The 20,507-nt window shown below is 41.2% G+C and overlaps 1 protein-coding gene across 2 annotated transcripts in view; it reads right to left on the minus strand.

Annotated features, from left to right (window-relative positions):
* Positions 1 to 1,934: 1,934 nt before the first annotated feature.
* Positions 1,935 to 20,507, minus strand: part of RAD18 (RAD18 E3 ubiquitin protein ligase) — a 100,760-nt gene continuing 82,187 nt past the window's right edge. For both annotated transcript variants that reach the window (XM_035106574.2, XM_035106577.2), the window contains one exon: positions 1,935 to 3,434. In XM_035106574.2, coding sequence (XP_034962465.2) covers positions 3,341 to 3,434 — 94 coding nt within the window. In that variant the 3' untranslated portion in view covers positions 1,935 to 3,340. The remainder of the gene's footprint in view (positions 3,435 to 20,507) is intronic.

Here is a 20,507-nt window from a genome sequence, read left to right on the forward strand (position 1 = left end):
GAAACATTTAGCTAGCACAGATTCTCTGCATGGCTGTCTAGGAGCACACAATCTTTCTTTTCCTATTTTTTTAAGGGATCATCAATCCACAAACATTGCACATATATCAGGATTTTAAGGACTTTTAAAGGGACTCAGCATTGTTGGTCAACTGAGATCAACTTTATACGGTAATCTGCTGTTGTCTTCAAAGAGGAGCAAGGGGTTCATTAATGTAAAATAGGGCAGAAATTCATTGTGTTGAATATATCACATGCACATATATCACTAGCTAAAGAGGACTCGGTGTTATTAATTGCTGTAATCTACCTCCCTAAGTAGTAACACTCCTTTTAATCAGTTTTCTTTTAAACAATTGTTAAAACCTATATTTATTGCCTATTTTTAGATTATTACTGTTTTTCTTTTATTGTTTTATGTATTGCATATTTATGTGTGCTGGTCAAGAACCGTAATCAATCAATCAATCAATCAATCAATCACATGCACAGACTGTAAACTCAAGAAAGCTCACCCAAACATACTCATATATCATTCACATCAAACCTGGCAAATTTCAATTCACATTTTGGTCACATAGTAGGCCAAAAAGAACTAACCATAATATTACTAATACTATTGTTGAATACTCAAGTAGGTATGAGTCCTTTTTCCAAAAAAAGCTTCCTCCCTGGAAGATTTGAGAAAGATTTGAGGTGAAATAATAGCCTTTGCAAAGGTGAGCAACCATCTGTTAATCTTAGATCAGAGGTTCCCAAACTGTTTCATTCCAGTGGTCTGCAGCATGTTGGTGGAGACAAGAGATGGCAGCACATGGATCATATTTAAGATTCAAGTAGATTTTAAATTCTATTTTTATTGCTTCTTCTATTTGTTCTACTGTATTTTATTGCAATACAATTTGAATTCTATAGAATTCAAATCACAACAGAAATGCAATATAAAAGAAATAAAAAGCAATAAAGATATAATTAAAAACCATACAGCATCTAGCACAGCACATTACAATTGCTACAATGGACAGAAAAAAACATTAAGTGTTCCACCAAGACCCTCCAAGTGAACTGTGGGGGGGAAATGTTTAGAAACTACTGCCTTAATATGATTAAGAAAGAGCCCTTAGTGCTTCATATATTCATATACAGTGGAACCTCAGTTTATGAACACCTTGGTTTATGAATTTTCGGTTTATGAACGCCGCGGACCCATCTGGAACGGATTAATTCACTTTCCATTACTTTCAATGGGAAAGTTCGCTTCAGTTTATGAACGCTTCAGTTTATGAACAGACTTCCAGAACCAATTGTGTTCATAAACCGAGGTACCACTGTATTTCACTCAAGTAAAATGCTCAGACAATGGGTAGCTCTCAACCTGCAGCAAGAAAACTAACCATGAATAGGAAAAAATGGCAAACAGATTCAACGAGATTGGGATACTAATTCATAATTCTTCATTGTTCTGGCTCACACAAGATTCTCTTAGTATTTCAATGTGAGGCTCTAGTTTAAGGTCCTCTGTGTCTGCTGCACATATTTAAATCTGGAAGGCATAATGAAGCATGGTGATCGAGTGTTATTCTAAGAAAAAGGTTTCATAATATCTGTTATCAAATGTATGTCTGTTCTCATTTGAATTTATCATCCTATTAGGTAGGTAAATTACCTTAAAACCCCTTTTTGCTATTTTATGCAGTGACAAAAAAGCTTATTGTTGATTGTTCACATCAAGCCAAATATAGATTGCACCATGGTTGCCACCAGTTAAAGGTGTGTGGCCAGTCTCTAGGGCAGGCATAGGCAAACTCGGCCCTCCAGATGTTTTGGGACTACAACTCCCATCATCCCTGACCACTGGTCCTGTTAGCTAGGGATGATGGGAGTTGTAGTCCTAAAACATCTGGAGGGCAGAGTTTCCCTATGCCTGCCCTAGGGCATCTCATCCATCTTATTCATTTGATCAGTTAAAATGGGTTCACATTGAAATTGTGGCTTGCATACAGGATCTGTATTTGAGTTTTTCAATGCTGATGTATAAGCATCTCAGAATCTGGCCAAACCATGGTTCTCAAACACATGTACACTGACTTGGTGAAAGACACTATACGCTATGGGTGCCACATGGGCACCTGAGAGCAAAGCTGGATCTAAGACTATCCCAAAACAGGGCCTTTAAAGAGAAGGGCAAACCTATAAGGAACAGGTTGGATTCTCTTTTCTGAGCTGGTAGACTATCAGCCAAAAGCACCTCTACTCCAAACTGAGCTGGTTGTTGTTGTCGGTATGTCATTCTTCAGAATAGGAAGGGCTTCAAATAATAATACTGTAGTTGCGTTATTTATTTTTTATTTAGTCTGCAGAAATATAGTGAACTATGCCCAAAGTCTTGTTTGTACTAAAGTGCAATTTTTTTTGGGGGGGGGAACCAACAGCCGTGTTGTAGAAGTCCCATTTATAAGGCTTAGGAAAAGTGTCAAGGAGATTGTCTGTTAGAAGAAAAAAAGCATACTTGGTCTCATTTCGCATTTATGTTGTTCTCATGCCAAATCCAGGAATGGGTTTTATTATAAAAAAAACAAAAAACAAACAAACCTGGGCGTAAAGAGCAGTTTTCAAATGAAAAGGAGAGTTTGCAAAAATGCACATTGTAGGTGGTGGACCTCACCAAAATCAGGTATGCTGCAGACAACATGTATGAGAAAGGTGGGAGGAATGTCTCCAATGACTCAAGGGAACCATACCACAAGCAGTAAAGAAAGATTTTACACACACTGGAGAGGAAAATAAAGAAGGTTGGTGGTTTTTTGTTTTACATTTTATTAGTTTACAGTACATCCCAGAAGCAAGCTGGCATTAAGTGCACTAGTACTACAGAATGCCAAATAAATGGCCTCTTGTCCAAATAATATATATATATACATGTATACTGTATGAGGTTTTTCAATGTTATTTTTTCCACAACAATCATGTTTTATGCATATTAAAAACGTCTGTATTCTTTTTTTCCAAAAAATGAGGTTTGTTTAAGCCAAATCTCTAGATCTCATCGGTAATGAAATTTGACTGGAATCTTATGGCTGATAAATCAGGCAGTGATAGATCCATCACTTGGTTGTAACTTTGCAAACTATCCCCAAGATTTTCTTTAGTGTAATTGCTCATACCAGGTCTAAGCAGGTGGAAGATGTGGGTAGGAAAGTGAGTCCCAGGTATTATGGAGCAAAGGGGTGATGGGTGGCAAATGATGCAGGTATAAGAAAAGCAGGATAGATAAGATTACCTATACAAGTATGTTATAGTTTATAAGTTTTCTTAATGCAAGGTAGTATCCAGGAACTTTCCTATTCTTTTCTTCGCTTATGCTTAGGCAGTAACAAGCTGCTTCTAGACTGTTGTGATTTTTTCTTCGTCATTTTCTTATCTGGGAAACTGTTGCTAAAAGAAAAGGGGGAAAAAAGAGAAAAAATAATCTTAAAGCTGAATGTAACAGAAATGGATAGTAGTTATCTTAAGACTTATGAGTCATAAATACAGTGTAGTCTCTGTAAAGATCAAAAAGAATTTCTCCCCATCTTCAGCTTATCACATCTATTAAAATAAGGCAATATTAACATAGCCAAAGGTCAGAAGAAACCACTCAGGATTCTCTAATCCAGCCTCCTGCATGCAGCTCAGACATTTATTACAAAAATCAAATTCACATACTTGAGTTTAGCTAAAGCATTCATTATTGAAGGACATCCAGTTCTGATTTTTAAGACTAAATCAGGGGGAACTGAGCAGCCCCTCTGTCTCAAAAGTTAATACCCAAAGAGATAATTTTGTACAAATTCTTTAACATTCAATTTCTTTATTATATGGCACTGCAAGCCTTATTAAGCCATCTATACTGATGTAGGAGAGAAACCACATGTGGTTGGTTTATAATGGAGATGATGAGTTTGTCCTAATGAACAATACAACAATATTGAGGGTGCCTGATGGAGTCATGCAGCCAGTATTGTATCTTTTGGCTTTCCCAACAATGGATCCAGACAGGAAGCTGGAAATACGTGATCAAAGTGGGGATTTGAACAAAATAGCCTTAAGCAATAAAAGCTTATGCCCTAACCTCATGCTGTGTCTTTTCAAACATTAACAGTAATCTGAATATATAATATATTGGGGGGGGGGAGAGAAAACTCAAAATCTACAGACGCTTTCAGTCTCCTGCCATCCACCACATGTAAAGTTGTATCCAACGTTAATCACAGTAGATGCATTAAAAGTCTTGACTAACTGAGGTATGTTGACTGCTATGGGTCTACTCTGAGAGTAGAACTTAGTTGGATACAACGTATGGTCCCAGTGCTAATCAGGAATGTGCCGAAAAGACAGGAACAAAGTTATAAGATCAGATAAATGCATTAAAAAAGAATCTGAAAGGTTAAGAAAACTGTTAAATGTTGCAGAAGTGGAAATGTTAACAATGATAATGAGGATCAGAAATGGGCAAGCACAGATACAGAGCCTTATGGGGAAATGGCTCCCCCTTTTAATATTACATAAATATACCAGTGACATCTTGTAACATTTAATTTGAAAAGGAATTTCTGCTCAGTCAGAAAAGGTAATTACATTTTCTTCCATGGTAGGATAAAAACCTCAGATTTCAAAATGGAAAGTGCTACTATAAATAAAGGCTACTATTGCAAAGTCAGAAGACAACAGGAGTGGATGCTGAGGAGGAATTTAAAAAGATAAAAGGGTATATTGATCAAAGCCCAAAAATCTATACACAGCATGCTATAGTGCTGTCATTTTTAAATGTACAGTATTACATTCATTTATTTAAGGCGTCGGGAACATGAGGCCCAGTATTCTACCTGGCCCGTAGTACTATTGCCAGGCCCTGCCCGCTCTTCTCAGGCCACAGCGCTCACCAACCCTGCACCATGCCCTCCTTGACTGCTTTCATCTGACTGGAATGTGACCTCGAACTATGATAAGGTCTCTTTCTTAACTGGCTAAAGAGGTAGTAGGTAGGCAGGCATCTGTAGAAACCGTTGACATTTTCGTGGCTGGAATGTAGCCTACTGTAGAAAATTAAGAGTCACATCCAACAAGGTGCTTGATTTTCACTGGCATGAGTTGCCTGGAATGCTGACCATGAGGGAAATGAGGCCTTTGGCTGAAAAGGGTTCCTCACCCACGAATTATTTTCTATACTCAAAGTATATAAGGATTTAACTGAGGGGTTTTTAAATTCCCAGTGTGCCTTCACAGCAAGTGAAAGCCTCATGCTTTCACTAAGACCTACAGAACTGCCTTCTACTGAGTCGCACTGGTGGTCCATCTCGCCTAGGTGCCACAGCCACAGAGTTCAGCAGCTAATTGTTTATTTAATCAATATCTTTCCTTTCTCTCAGCGCAGGACTCAAGGCAGCTCACAGCATAAATGAAAACAGATATAACTAAAACACACAAAGAACAAAAATATTTTTTGAAAAGCAATCAAATAAGTAACCCTATTAAAAACAGCACTGAAAACCCAAAGTGCACACACATACATGTGCACAGACACACACACACATACACACACACACGTACAACACCCACCCTCAGAAGACTTTGTCACAACAGCCCATTAGTGGTCAAAGGCCTCTTGGAACTAAAAAGTTATTTGCCAGCCAGTGAAATGAAAGCAGAGCCTGGGCCAGCCTAGCCTCCCGTGGAATCGAGTTCCACAATCTGAGAACAGTCACCAAGGAGGCCCTCTCTCATGTCCTGACCAAATGTGCCTGTGAAGGTGGCGGGGCTGTGAAAAAGATATTGAAGTCCAGACAGGCTTCAAGAGGGAGTTAAGGCCCTTCCAATATGGTTCAATCAGACTCAAGAGTCTGCAGCAGAGGAACCGGAACAGGTCCAAGGCTCAGAGTTCGCTCTTGGAGACTTGGAAACCCCTGAGCCTAAGGCTAACTGACAGGAACCCACAACGTGCTTGTATGTAGGCATACATAATTTTATTTGCATGCCACTTTTCTATAGTTTTAACCGTGATCAAGAAGGCTTACATGAAAAAATCTAGAAACTTAACTAATGTCAGAAAGATCAATAAACAAAACATCAAAAGCACATAAGCAAAACAATTTCCACATACTGTATTATATATAAGATCTAACATAAAGATACAAAAATGAATAACAGCCCCCCCAAAAAAACACCACCCTAAACAATATCCCAGTCCAAGAGTTCGGTAGCCTCAGGTTTTCGTAGCTGAAGTCAGTCAGGGCCCCAACTTCCCAGGTCTGCAAGGCAGCAAACAGGTATTCCAGGACTCACATCCAAGATGGTATCTGGCCTCTTCGGCTGTAGCTCAGTGATGGGCAACCTTTTGAGCTTGGTGTGTCGAAATTCGCCAAAAAACCCGAGCATAACTCGGGCAGTGTGTCACTTTTTTAAAAAACAAAAAAAGTTTTAAAAAGGGAAAAAAATTATTGCTTTGTTATTTTAAATGCAGTGGCGTTGACGGTGGCGGTATTGGCAGTGATTGAAGCGGCGAGGTCGGGACCTTCCTTCTCCTCCCTCTCCGTGGCGCCAGTGCGCCTCAAGGTAGGTTGTCTCAGGCCTTGGGATCCCTTCGCTTCGGTGGCTCCCCTGGGCTCCCCTGATGTTTGCGCAAGGGCGGTGGCAATCCCGGCAGCTCCGAAGCCGGTCAGGGAGCGCAGGTACGCTGGCCGTTTTCAAGAGCTCCGTGACAACGTGCCGATCCCCACTTTGCCTCGCCAGAAGTCCACAAGGCCCCCAGAGATGCGTCCTTCTCGGCATGCGGCCGCGTGTCACCAAAAATGGCTACGCGTGTCAGTGCTGACACGCGTGTCATAGGTTCGCCATCACTGCTGTAGCTGCTGCAAGATTACTGATTGCAAAAAAATTGGAAGGCCACTGAAGTTCCAAGCAAAGAAGAATGGCAACAAAATTATTTAATTATTATAACTTGGCGATAAAGTATGAAGAAATTTAAAGAATAAAATTAGAAGAAGAATAAAAAATAGAAACCATTTACAGATTATATAAAAGATAAATTGGAGAAACCAGATCTCATCTCAGATTTCTAAAGGTTCTATGTAGGAATAGATCAATGATAGAATATAAAGAAGTTTCAGGAAATAAACGTAATTATAAGATTACGGTATGTAGATCACATATAGAAAAGGATAAGCTTAGAAAAAGTTCAGAAGTAGAGGGGGAAGGGAAGAGGGAGGGAAAAGAAGGGGAAGGAGGGAGGTATGGTAAGGGGAAATAAGACAATGTAACGATAATGTTATGGTTGTATATTCTTTTTATTTAAATATAATTATTACTTTTTGAAACCAATAAAGATATATATATATATATATATATATATATATATATATATATATATATATATATATATATATATATATATATATATTGTATAGAGAGAGAGATTACTATCATTTCCCTGTTACTAAGTGGACAGGCAAATATGGACTCACAAGCTCCACCATATGATTCATGTCTTTGCTAACTATTATTTTATAAGAACAGTTTTTGCACACAAAATGCTTTCATTTTGCTCACCATTAAAATGCAACTAGTCCTCAACTGTTTCCATACTGGGGCTGAAGTTCAACATTTTACTCAATGAACTAGGAGAAAATTCTATTTGCACAGAAATATAGGTTGTTGTTGTTGTTGTTGTTGTTGTACACCAGAAAAATGATTGTGAAATGTATGTCACTTATTCCTAAGTGAGACGACATCTTAAATCTGCAAGCCAGTTTCCAGGAATCCAACATCACAGTTTATGCATCATCTCAGTTCTACTGCCAAAGGTTGCACAGGCATCCAGCGTAGCTGTGCCAGGCTGGATCACATCAAATTAACACGCAAAGCACGAACTATGCATAATCCCAGAAGCAATGTCTACCTTTATGGTCACTAATTCCTAGCACATGGTTGCTTCTTCAACTGCACGGCAGTAATTGAACAGGACAATAAAAATTGGACAGAAAACAGAAATCATTGATCTGAAAGTCTAAACATGGCATTTCCCCAAATCAGAACTGAAAAATAAATTTGCTGTTTCGTGCTAGAGGAGAGCTGTTGTACACCTTGGTGCATAGCTTGGATAAACATGTGAAGCAGTAGAAGATGAGTTCTAACAAGAACTCAAAATATGCATCAAACTTGGCTACAAAAGCTGCTCAGCTAAAATAAGCGATGCAAATGCTCTACCAATGAAATGTATAATTGCTGGTGTGCTAATAAGTGTGATTTTTTAAAATAAAAAAGTTAGGTTGTGAGTGCTATGGAAATCAATAGACACAATAACTTTGAGCAAATTAAATTAGCCACAGGTTAGAGGGAAAGGAAGGCATTCTGCGTATACCTGTAGAGCAGGGGTGGCCAACTCCCAAGAGACTGTGATCTACAGAGTTAAAAACTGGCAGTGATCTATCCCGTTTTTTGAGGTTCAGGTCAAAGTTGTTGAACTTTTTTTAGGAAGGAAGAAGGTCCATTTTGGGGGCGGGGTTCGGGTCAAACTTGTTGAGTTTTTTCAGGGAGGAGATAAAATGTTGAGCTTTTTTTAGGGGAGCCACATTTGTCCAGCTTCTTTGAGAGGAGCCAATGATCTACCACAGACGTCCAGTGATCTACTGGTAGATCACGATCTACCTGTTGGACATTGGACATGCCTGCTGTAGAGGATCTCCTAGCCATTAATGCAATCCTCATATTCAAGAGATCTGCAAGTGCTTTTTTATGGTGACAGAACTATCATGTTATTTGTTTGAACAGAACCACAGCATCAGATAAAACCCATTTTACACAATGGAAATAACATGTCTCTCTCTGCTTCCTAGTAGAAGCTGGTAGCCCAGAATGGCTCCCAGCTCAAGAAGAAAAACATGCAAGCAGGGGCGTACCCAGCACCCGGCAGGTTAGGGCTCCTGCCCCCCTCTAGAAGCAATAAAATTAAAATAAAATAAACACCCGACACGGCAGCTTGCCGACCAGCTCCCTGAAAAGCGGCTCCTGCCCCTCCCTCCCCGCCTGACTGTCGGGCAAGGCAGCGGCTCGAGTCGGGAGAAGCAGCCTCCGCAAAGCTGCTGTTCTCCCTTTGGCTCCTTCCCTATCTCGCAGCCCCAGCGGGGCTCCTTCCCTCCCAGAAAAGTGGCTTCCCCTCTCCCTCCCCACCCGGCAAGGCAGCGGCTGAAGTTGTGAGCAGCAGCCTCAGCAAAGCTGTTCCTCTCCCTCCCTGACTCGCTGTCAAACTGAAGGAGGTTTTCCTGCAAGCTCTTCCTTCCTTCTTCTTCTTCCTCCTTTTTAGTTCACTTTGGTCTGGCAAATTGTGAAAATTATTACTGTATGATAAATGGCCTCAAAAGTTTTGCTTTTTAAAATATCTTTTTTGCAGCAGCTCCTCCTGTGCCCAGCCCATCGTTGTTCGTTTGAGCTCAACAGCCACATAAAGAAGGAGCTGTGAGCTCAAATCCAATTCACACCCCAAGTAGATTTGCCTGGGGGCAGGGATTTAATTTGCATCTTGCAAATCCCTGACATTCTTTTGTTTCAAAGGAAGAACCTGTGTACTTCAGTTCTTCACCTCAAAGAAATGCAAGCCCCTCTCTTGAGCTGGTTTAGGTATCCAAAGCTTGCCAAATTATAGCAAACTGTTATTGTCCTTTCTTAAGTGCTCCTCTGGTTCCTGGTTTATGCTTTCTGGGCTGTAGCTCAGTATAGATCAACTGCCTTGCATTGCCCTGGGACGGTTCAGTTGCAGGCATGTCCAGGTAGAGTCAGAAACTCCGGAAAGCTGCTGCCAGTCAGTGTAGACAATACTAAACAAGATTGACCAATTGACTTAGTATAAAGCAACTATAAACAAGCAGCTAAGCAGTTTACATTAAATAATAGGATGAATGGTTGACTCAGTGGATCATGTACCTGTGAGTACCATATTTGCAGTTTATCAGGTAGTAATTGACAGCATGTACACGGAACAAAACTGAAAGGCTATGTTGCTGAAGGTTGGGTCTATGAGAGCATACTTATTGCTATGGCAGCAAAGCACATTATTGGCGGGGCGGGGGAGTGACCAATATGATCCAGGGGTTGGAGCAATTCCCCTATGAGGAAATGTTACAAAACCTGGGGCATTATAACTTTTAGAAAAAAGGCAAGTAATTGGGGGTGGGAATGAGAGATTTTTATCCTTCTCATAATACTAGAACCAGGGAATATCCAATTAAGTGGATGTGAAATTCAATCTATTTCAGCATTTTAACTTTTTGTACGTTTTAAAGTGGGGGGGGGAATCAAGTTTTGTAAGAACAGAAGGCACCCCACCTATCAAGTCTTTGCTGGAGAGAAAATATGTCTGAAGATCTGCATATGACCTTCTCCACCTGCCCCCCTTATTTCTCTTCTTCCCAGGAGGGGTGAGGGGTTAAAATTAGGAGCTGGGTTTGATTTGATCACTGGCAGTTTATTAATCTTTAAATCCTACCTAAGATAAAATGAATCAGCCCTATAGATAGGTATAGATAGATCCCCAGCCAAGCTCTCCTGGGCAGCCCCATTGCCACTGCAGAGCACTCCTTCAGCTCACCAGGTCTCACCTGGTGAATGGGGATTGGGCTAGAGGGTGGTTTGGCAGGGCACATACCAAACTTTCTGTGGGATGGCCGCCCCTGGAGCCCTTTCCAGTGACTGCCACAGAGAAGCCTGTTTTTATATTTATTGGAGTATTTTAATCATAGGATCACAGAACTAGATGGTTGGAAGGGACCCCTGAGGGTCCTCTAGACCAACCCCCTCCAGTGCAGGAATCACAGCACAAGCATCTCTCCCAAAACAAGTTTGCTCTATCTTTCCTGTGAACAGCCCTTCAGATACAACAGAATCATTCACATAGTTGGATGGGAACCACCAGGATCATCTAGTCCAACCCCCTGCAATGCAGGAATATTTTGCCCAACATGGGGCTTGAAACCACAACATTAAGAGTCTCATGCTTTACTGACTGAGGTTTGTTTATGTTTCCTGTTTTATTTTCCCAAGCAGAGATAATGTGTAAGCGTGGTGTCAGCTCCCTAAAAAAAGGTCAGTTTCACCTGGGCTCCGTAGCCCCGCCCACATTCCCACTTCGTGGCCCCTCCCCTCCCGTGTCTTGGCCCCGCCCCTGAATGACCATGGCTTGCCCCCCCCCCTAGTTTTGATCCTGGGTACGCCCCTGCATGCAAGTGAATGAAAAATAGAATTCTACAGCCTGCATCTTTGCCAGTGAAAAGAATGCACAATTCTTTTATAAGGAAACCAATCTCGCTTCATTTTAAGTTATTTCAAACTTTCTTCCTTATTTTTTCTGACAATGGATGGAGACTTCTTTGCTGTAACTTCTAAAACTCTTTGTGACAACCACTGGGGAAAAGACATGACCCGCCGGATGAAGAGCAATGATTTAGAGCAGGGCAGATCATGAGACCCTCAGTCATGCTTGTTGGGGAAACGGGAGAGGGCCTTCTTGGTGGCTGCACCCAGACACCAGAATTCCCTCTCTTCAGAAGCTCCCTGCTTTTCTTCAAATTTAAAACAATGATTTTCTTTATTGCAGACTGTGGATCCAGACCACTCTGAATGTCCTTCAGCGCTTAAATATGAAGTACGCCCATAAAATTGGATCTTTGGCTGATGAAAATAAATAAAAGACTTAAGCACACTGAGCTCCAAAGAAATAAACTCACCCCAGGTATTAGCAGGTCAGGATCATCTTCCAGGTTGTGGTTTCCCTGTGCAAATTCTGTCCTACTTCAGCATCACCAAGACTAACATTGCAGGCAATATTTTGAACCCAGTTTGAATTGCATTTCAAATCCTGATTAGTCACTGAGATGGAAAATGTGCACTGACCCTGCACCCACCAGGATTCGTCATGTCACATTTGAATGGATCCTGAAATCTTTCAAGAGACAACAAACCAGGGTATAGTGGGTAATCTTCCCCCAACATATCAAAATGTATCGCAAAGGTCCTTTAGGTCTGTCTCTCAGTTCTACCTAACAAAGGAACCTATAATAACAAGAAAAAAATATGGCACTGCTACTACATCCACATATAGTCTACAGAATAGCTGGAATGCTTTTTATACACAAAAAAGGGACTTCTGTTATTGCTGCTAGCTTAGCTGTCGAAGTAAAATGTGTCATCAAAGTAAAATTATAAATTGCCTTTAGTAGAAACACAAGTTATTTGATGAACTACTTACAAAATAAGCTGTTATCTAAAAATGACTGCTGAAAGCTAAAATATTCGCACTAAAACATGTTGCATTAGCAAATAGGTGGGTTGCTTCTTTTGGTGGGGGAGAAAGAGGAAATGGAAGAGGAAAGAGAAAGAGAGAGAACCGTAGGAAAACTTTACAAGGCAAATCCGTAACAATTCAAGAAGTACACACATGCATACTTCATGTGGCTACAACTGTCCTCCAAAACGAATAATAATAATAATAATAATAATAATAATAATAATAATAATAATTTATACCCCGCCCATCTGGCTGGGTTTCCCCAGCCACTCTGGGCGGCTTCCAACAGAAAAAATGAAATAAATTAATCTATTAAACATTAAAAGCCTCCCTAAACAGGGCTGCCTTCAGATGTCTTCTAAAAATCTGGTAGCTGTTTTTCTCTTTGATATCTGATGGGAGGGCGTTCCACAGGGCGGGCGCCACTACTAAGAAGGCCCTCTGCCTGGTTCCCTGCAACTTGGCTTCTCGCAACGAGGGAACCGCCAGAAGGCCCTCAGCACTGGACCTCAGTGTCCGGGCAGAACGATGGGGGAGGAGACGCTCCTTTAGGTATACTGCACCAAGGCCGTTTAGGGCTTTAAAGGTCAGCACCAACCCTTTGAACTGTGCTCGGAAACGTACTGGGAGCCAATGTAGATCTTTCAAGACCAGTGTTATGTGGTCTCGGCGGCCGCTCCCAGTCTGCAGTCTAGCTGCCGCATTCTGGATTAGTTGTAGTTTCCGGGTCACCTTCAAAGGTAGCCCCACATAGAGCGCATTGCAGTAGTCCAGGCTAGAGATAACTAGAGCATGCACCACTCTGACAAGACAGTCCGCAGGCACGTAGGGTCTCAGCCTGCGTACCAGATGGAGCTGATAAACAGCTGCCCTGGACACAGAATTAACCTGCGCTTCCATGGACAGCTGTGAGTCCAAAATGACTCCCAGGCTGCGCACCTGGTCCTTCAGGGGCACAGTTACCCCATTCAGAACCAGGGAGTCCTCCACACCTGTCCGCCTCCTGTCCCTCACAAACAGTACTTCTGTCTTGTCAGGATTCAACTTCAATCCGTTAGCCGCCATCCATCGCCCAACCGTCTCCAGGCACTCACAGATAACAAAGGGTTATCTTTCATATAAGCAAAAGTCTGGTAGAATTTCAGCTACCAGCATTGTAGCAAAACTACCAGAAGCTTTACAATGAAATGCTTGCTTTAGCTGAGTTTTCTGAATATCTCTGAATAATTCTGTTCTAATAACCATTACATTTCAGTTTCAGTGTCTGAACATTTCCCGTTGTTTGTGAGTCACGATTTTTATTTTTGTTTCTTATTTTTACTAGCAGCAAAGAAATTACAATTCCAAGAATCAATTTTGTTGGGATTTTAATTTTACCAAGGAATGCGTCCTTGAAATAAAAACCTGGATGATTGTTAAATAAATGAAAAACACACAGCCGTCTGATGAGCATTTTTCATTTGATTCACATTTTCATTTTATTCAATTGATGATAAATTGTATGGCCTGGAAAATCTCAAAATGTTGTATGCATTTAAATTCCTTGATGTGCCCACCGCTTAAATTTACAACACAGCAAAATCAAATGATGTAAAAATAAGTCTTAACAATAGGATTTTTCAAATGTCACTAAAATAAACACAAACCCTGCACCAACTAAATTAAACCTTCCATAAATGCACCACCCTTCTATCCACTAGACAGCAGGGATAACTAACATGGTGCCCTCCAGAACTTGTTGACTACAATTCCCAACATCCCTGACCATTAGCCATGCTGGTTGGGGCTGATGGGAGTTATAGTCCAACAACATCTCTAGGGGGCACCATCTTGGCTACTCTACACGAAAGAAACAGACTATCTACATGGGAACCAGGTCCAAAGAGATCAAAGCAAGTAGGTTAGGAAAGAATAATGGATCCTGGAATATATTCATGGTAAGACTAGGGGAGGAAGCGAAGTACAAAAATTGCAGTCACAATGGACAGCTATCTTCTCATATGCCACCAACAAAGATCAGAATGAAGGCAAATCTGAAGACAAAGATGGCAAACTTAAGGAGCATTCTTTGTTGATGTTAAAACCTTGCATGGTTTACAAAAAAGGAGAAGAAAAGAAAATAAGGTGGGTGGGGACAGGGTAGCCATTTATTCCATAAGGAATTCCATGTAACTGATTTACATACTGACAAAGACGGGGCATAAAATCCAACTAATCAAAACTGTAACAACCCTCAGATTCTCACCCATTTCATCCTACCGTGTTTCTCATATTATAAGACATGTCTTATATTTATTTTTTCCTCAAAAAAACACACTATGGCTTATTTTCAAGGGATGTCTTATTTTTTTCCTCCTCCTCCTGCCGCGGCCGGCATTGCTGCTGCGCCTATCACTATGTCTTATTTTCGGGGTATGGCTTATATTCATTGAATGCTTAAAAATCCTGCTATGGCTTATTTTATGGGTATGTCTTAAAATATGAGAAACAGGGTATTAGTTGCATTATACTAACGCAGCTTTGAGTGCCCTGTGTGACATTTTCCACTATGAGACCAGGATGCTTTCTTTACTCAACAGATCACTGGCCTGACCCAGTAGGCTCTTCTCGTTTTCTTATGTCCTGTTAGTGCATTCCGGTCTTCGTCTACAAGGTATGGAGCATCCCTGTATTTTCCCTCAAGCTAACTAACTGTTCAACATTAGAATCACTAAGTTCAAATCCCCCCCCTCTTTTGCAATGATGTGTGGAGAACTAAGACTGATGTTGGCTTTTCCGATATAGCTTTTGGAAGCCATTTTGCATGCAGGATCTAATCTAGATTACCTGCGACTTCTACCTACTGGATAGCTTGTATCTATTGAAGGATCTGGAAAAAATCAAGAGGGTTTTCCCACTTGGAACCAGCTTACTACTACCTGCTTCTCTATGTTTCTTTGCTCTGCGCCTAGAACTGCCTGGGTGCAATGGCAGCCATCTATTTAACACACACCAGTTTGAAAACGTTTGTAACAAGCACTTTTTGTGGAGCCTCCTGGGCATAACACCTTGCTCCTGACAGTGAAGAGTGAAGCATTTGCCTAAAGATTTGTGAAATGTTCTGCTTTCTTATTCTTTTTACAAATTTTAGAACTATTTTCTTCCTTTATGTCTCGATGCCAAAGGGACCCAGATTTCCTTTAAAATAAACTCAATATTACTTTTTAATTGCATATTCTGCCTTGGGGGTATTTCGAGCAATTGCGCACTGACGCCATCCAGATATTATTCATATATCCAGTCTGGTATAGTCTGCTAGACTGATATATAGAGAATATTAGGGGTTTTATTATATATATATTTTTTACACAAGAGGGTTTTGGGAGGCTTTCCTGCAGCCTCTGGGATTTTCATTTTTAAGAAATTAGGTGGAAGGACAAGAAGGGTCAGGGAGAAAATCCTTCTCTGGCCAATGGGCGGCAGCCAGGCTAATATTCTTACCATTGATGTCCTTCCTGAGAGGAAGCCATCCATTAGTCCTTAGGCTCCTGATGATGGAAGAGGCCAGGATGTCATGGATCCTTCAAAACTGTGGTTTCAGATAACAGACATTTCATCTCTTAGCGCAGCCACAGGAATAAAGCATCAGTTTTCTGTTCTGTGTGTGCCCCTCTAGCGGAACAGAATTTTTGCATCTGCTTACATTTGATGGCAATCAAGTTCTGAAACTGGATTAAATTAGTAGTTTAATCCAGTAACAAAGAAGTGCTCCAAACTAGTGTTGAGCTGCCTATGGGAGCAGACAGGGGAAGCAAAGCATGTCAATCATGAATGCAGTTACCTTTTGCTAACTTAAAAAAAAAGAAGAGATGGGGGCCCTAAGGCAGCTGAGCAAGAAGAAAAGTGGCAGAGAATAGAAGCCACAGCCAATGCATGAAATTGAAGCAATGAAAGGAAGGGGCAGTGCATGTGTTGTCCTCTAGATTTTGTTAGGCTACATCTCCTCTCATCCTTGGGGGGTCCAACAACATCAGGAGGGAAGTATGTGGGTTGCCACAGCTGTAAGGGGGCAAAATGCCAGTCCATGTGACAAAATCGTGCAACCATTTCCCCATCTTCAAATTTCTTATCATTGTGATAGACATATGAAGCTGGCTATTAAAGAGAGATGCAGGGCTACCTCCTGGATTTATTCAAGGCTAACAGCTGGAATCCAAACTGGAATCACAGTTTGATAGTGTACTGCAGGCCTTCGAAGAAATACACTCTTTTGCAATTCTTAGACTCTTCTTTAATGCTTAAACTAGAAACTGCTCTCCTCAAAACTTCCTCTATTTTTGGCCTGCATTCATGCTCATTCCAAGGGTCTGGAGCCAAGCAAGCAAGACATTTGCCTACTGTGTTCAATTTCCTGGCATCTTTTGTGCTTGTCAAACTACCAACCCACTCCAGCATTTTGCTTGTGTAAGTCGCAACAGCAGCCAAAAAATTGGATCTAAGATTATTTCTCTTCCCCCACCCCCACCAAGGGAGATCATGTCTGACATCAAATCAATAAAGCTAAAAATAATTTTTGACACATAGCATGGATAGATGGTAAAGGTAACTAATTCTGTATCTGAATGTGATGTTTGGAGAAAAGTGGGACGATTGATTTTTTTACTCCAATTTTTTTAAAAACTAACTTGATCGAACATTATTTCAATGGCACAGTTTCATTTGCTTTTTCCAAGAAAGCATCCACTGAGCATTCTTCATGGCAAGGAAGAAAATTATGTGGAGATTACTTTAGCATATTAAGAAGCCAGAAATATTATTTTTTTAAAAAAAAACTGGCTTTACATAAACATCACTGAGCAAAGACGTATGCTTTCCAAATGCACAAAACAACATAACAAATATTTAAAACCCTACCCATCACCAGCCTGTGGGACTGACAATTTAGAATTACATATTCTTACAAATGTGTAAGAATTACACATTAAAAGAACCTTTTAATGAGGGTGAAAGAGGAGAGCGCAAAATATGGTCTGAAGCTCAACATCAAAAAAACCAAGATCATGGCCACTGGTCCCATCACCTCCTGGCAAATAGAAGGGGAAGAAATGGAGGCAGTGAGAGATTTTACTTTCTTGGGCTCCTTGATCACTGCAGATGGTGACAGCAGTCACGAAATTAAAAGACGCCTGCTTCTTGGGAGAAAAGCAATGACAAACCTAGACAGCATCTTAAAAAGCAGAGACATCACCTTGCCGACAAAGGTCCGTATAGTTAAAGCTATGGTTTTCCCAGTAGTGACGTATGGAAGTGAGAGCTGGACCATAAAGAAGGCTGATCGCCGAAGAATTGATGCTTTTGAATTATGGTGCTGGAGGAGACTCTTGAGAGTCCCATGGACTGCAAGAAGATCAAACCTATCCATTCTGAAGGAAATCAGCCCTGTGTGCTCACTGGAAGGACATATCGTGAAGCTGAGGCTCCAATACTTTGGCCACCTCATGAGAAGAGAAGACTCCCTGGAAAAGACCCTGATGTTGGGAAAGATTGAGGGCACAAGGAGAAGGGGACGACAGAGGACGAGATGGTTGGACAGTGTTCTCGAAGCTACGAACATGAGTTTGACCAAACTGCGGGAGGCAGTGCAAGACAGGAGTGCCTGGCGTGCTCTGGTCCATGGGGTCACGAAGAGTCGGACACGACAACACAAATGTGTAAATTTAAATTCTTTTGTTTTGTTTCAATCTTTTAGATTTCATTATCTGGTTTCTTATCTGGTTCCTCAGCTGAAAACCTAAGAATCTGAGTAGCCCAGCTAAAGAGAAACATGACTGTCCAAAGATTGTGGCACACAGCACCAAATCTCTCTGCTGCCCCTTTAACTAGGTAAAAAGTTGGGCAGACCAGAAGTGGAAAAGAGGCAAGACATGGGAGGGGAAGACTGAAGGCGAGGCTGTCACAACTCCAGCAGGTTCTTGGCAAAGAGAGTAGGAGTCTCAAGCCCGGGAGCACAGAAGGCACAAACAGGAAGAAAAGATCAGGTGGGTGCCTTTAGTGCAAAAGAGGTGGTCTGAAGTAAAGGAAAGGTAAAGGGAGTAAGCCCCATTAAACACAGTGGGATTTACTTCTGACTTAACACACATGGGATTACAGTGCAGGCATCTTACATATTCTTGTAGAATGACTTAAATTGCTGCTGAAAGAAGTAATTATTTCCTTGGAGGATTAACATTTGTTAATATGGTCTTGGATGCAAAACCCTCATTTGCGTTCTCTCTTGAAACCACCCTACTATCCCTTAATATCCTTGAATAAGGGTGCTGCATTCTGCGTCATACTAGAGCAGATTGGATCAAAATGATTATTCTACAAAAGAACATTTCTGCCACACAATGGGAAAAGCAAAAGCAATTTAAGTTTTACGCATGCTTTCTGTCTAATTTGGTGTTGAGCAGACTACCTCCCAAGTGATGTTACACTTAGAAATGCTATTAGCTACCATCTTCCAAACTGAATCTAACTTTCTTTCATCGCTCTCTCTGATAAAAAATGCATTGTGGCATTTCTTACCATGCCACCTACAAGAAGGCATGTTGTAGATGTCATAAAGTGGTGTTGGCTCCAGGTTAGTCTAGTCCTCAATGCCATTATCCTCAGCTTCTGCAGTTTCCCCTTCCTCATCATTGCCACTACCTCCTTCCTTGCACAGCCAGCCAGGGAGCAAGCAGCTAGTGGCAGCTTCCACGCCTCCTTCTTACCACCACTCTTGTCTAGGCCAAAGCAAGAGACATGTGAATAATCAAGCAGGTTGCAAAAAAATATATCGGTGCAGCAGGCCCAAGGGTCTCTAGTCAGTGAACACCATGCTGAATTATAGGCCCTTGGCAGACATCCAACTTTGCAGATTCTTAATGCTGTCCTGCAGAGGACTTGCTGACTGAGTCACCAATTATATTTATTTGCAGATTTGTAAACTGCTTCACAACCTAACCAACATACAATAAGATAACTTGCAAAGATTACAGGCTCTGTAAACTAAGAGCAATTTTTTAAAATCTACAACTGCACAATTAATATTCCATCTAACAACTGGGTCATTCCTCAGGGAAAGCCTTTGACAGCTGCCTAAATATCAAGATCTTATGGATCGGTCTATTTTGGTTGGTAACTGATTCAGCTGAGAACAGATTCCAGAGGGCTGGGGATGCAATACTAAAAGCCTGGTTTCTAATATATACTAAGCACACCTTTGGGGCATTAATGAAAGTCAGTTTTGATTGCTTGCTGTCTCAGAGCAGGAAGATAGACTGGCTGATCAGGAATGATCCCCTCTGTACCTGTTGCTATGTATGTTTTAACTTCCCTGTTGCTAAACTACTATGTTTTAATCTCAGCACTATGTCTGTGGCAGCGCCCCTCATTGATCCCTCCTCCTCACTGCTAAAACTGCATGTTCCACAAAATTATTCTCCCCTAACAACAAAATAATGTATTGCACCTTAAAAATATAGCTACATGTATAAGAATGTGTTTCTTATTGTAACTGGAGGAGAGACTTTTAACTAGTTGAGTGCTGCAGAACCACCTCATCTATTTTCTTTGTCCAGAATGAGGGAGTTTGTATATGCAGACTATAGAGGGAGCTAACACGAACACTGCTCAAATTGAAAGCCCCCTCCCCCTTGATGGCGAGACATGATAGGAGAGACATGCTTTTCTTTTCTGATTTTCAAGATCGGAACTCTTTCACCGCATTGCCCCTTGCTCTTTCCTTACCCATTTCACACAGTACACAACTAGGAGGCTGCAAATTATCAACCATTATCAGGGCACAAGGACCTGGCAATGTGAACCAGCCCTGATCGACACAGTGATGACTAACAACACATTCATCTCACAGTTGTGCCTGTACTGACAACACTCTCAAATATTCTGCTTTATGCATTAACAACTAAGCTCCCCAAACTGCCTTGGCAAAAGATGGGCAGCCCATGAATCTTCCATTCAGCTTCCACAAGTATACATCATCTGGAGAGGCAACCGGAAGAAAAGACAAGACACAGCATAATCCGGATACAAAGCATTCTGTGGGAAAAATCTATGCCTGCAGAGATTTTGAGGCTTCTCCTTTTGAAAGAAGCAATGGCCAGGCTTCTCCTTTTGAAAGAAGCAATGGCCAGGCTTCTCCCAAGGACCCCTTCACATCTTCCATCAACCCT

The sequence above is a fragment of the Zootoca vivipara genome, chromosome 2, assembly GCF_963506605.1.
Source record: "Zootoca vivipara chromosome 2, rZooViv1.1, whole genome shotgun sequence".
In the NCBI taxonomy this organism is placed as follows: Eukaryota; Metazoa; Chordata; class Lepidosauria; order Squamata; family Lacertidae; genus Zootoca; species Zootoca vivipara.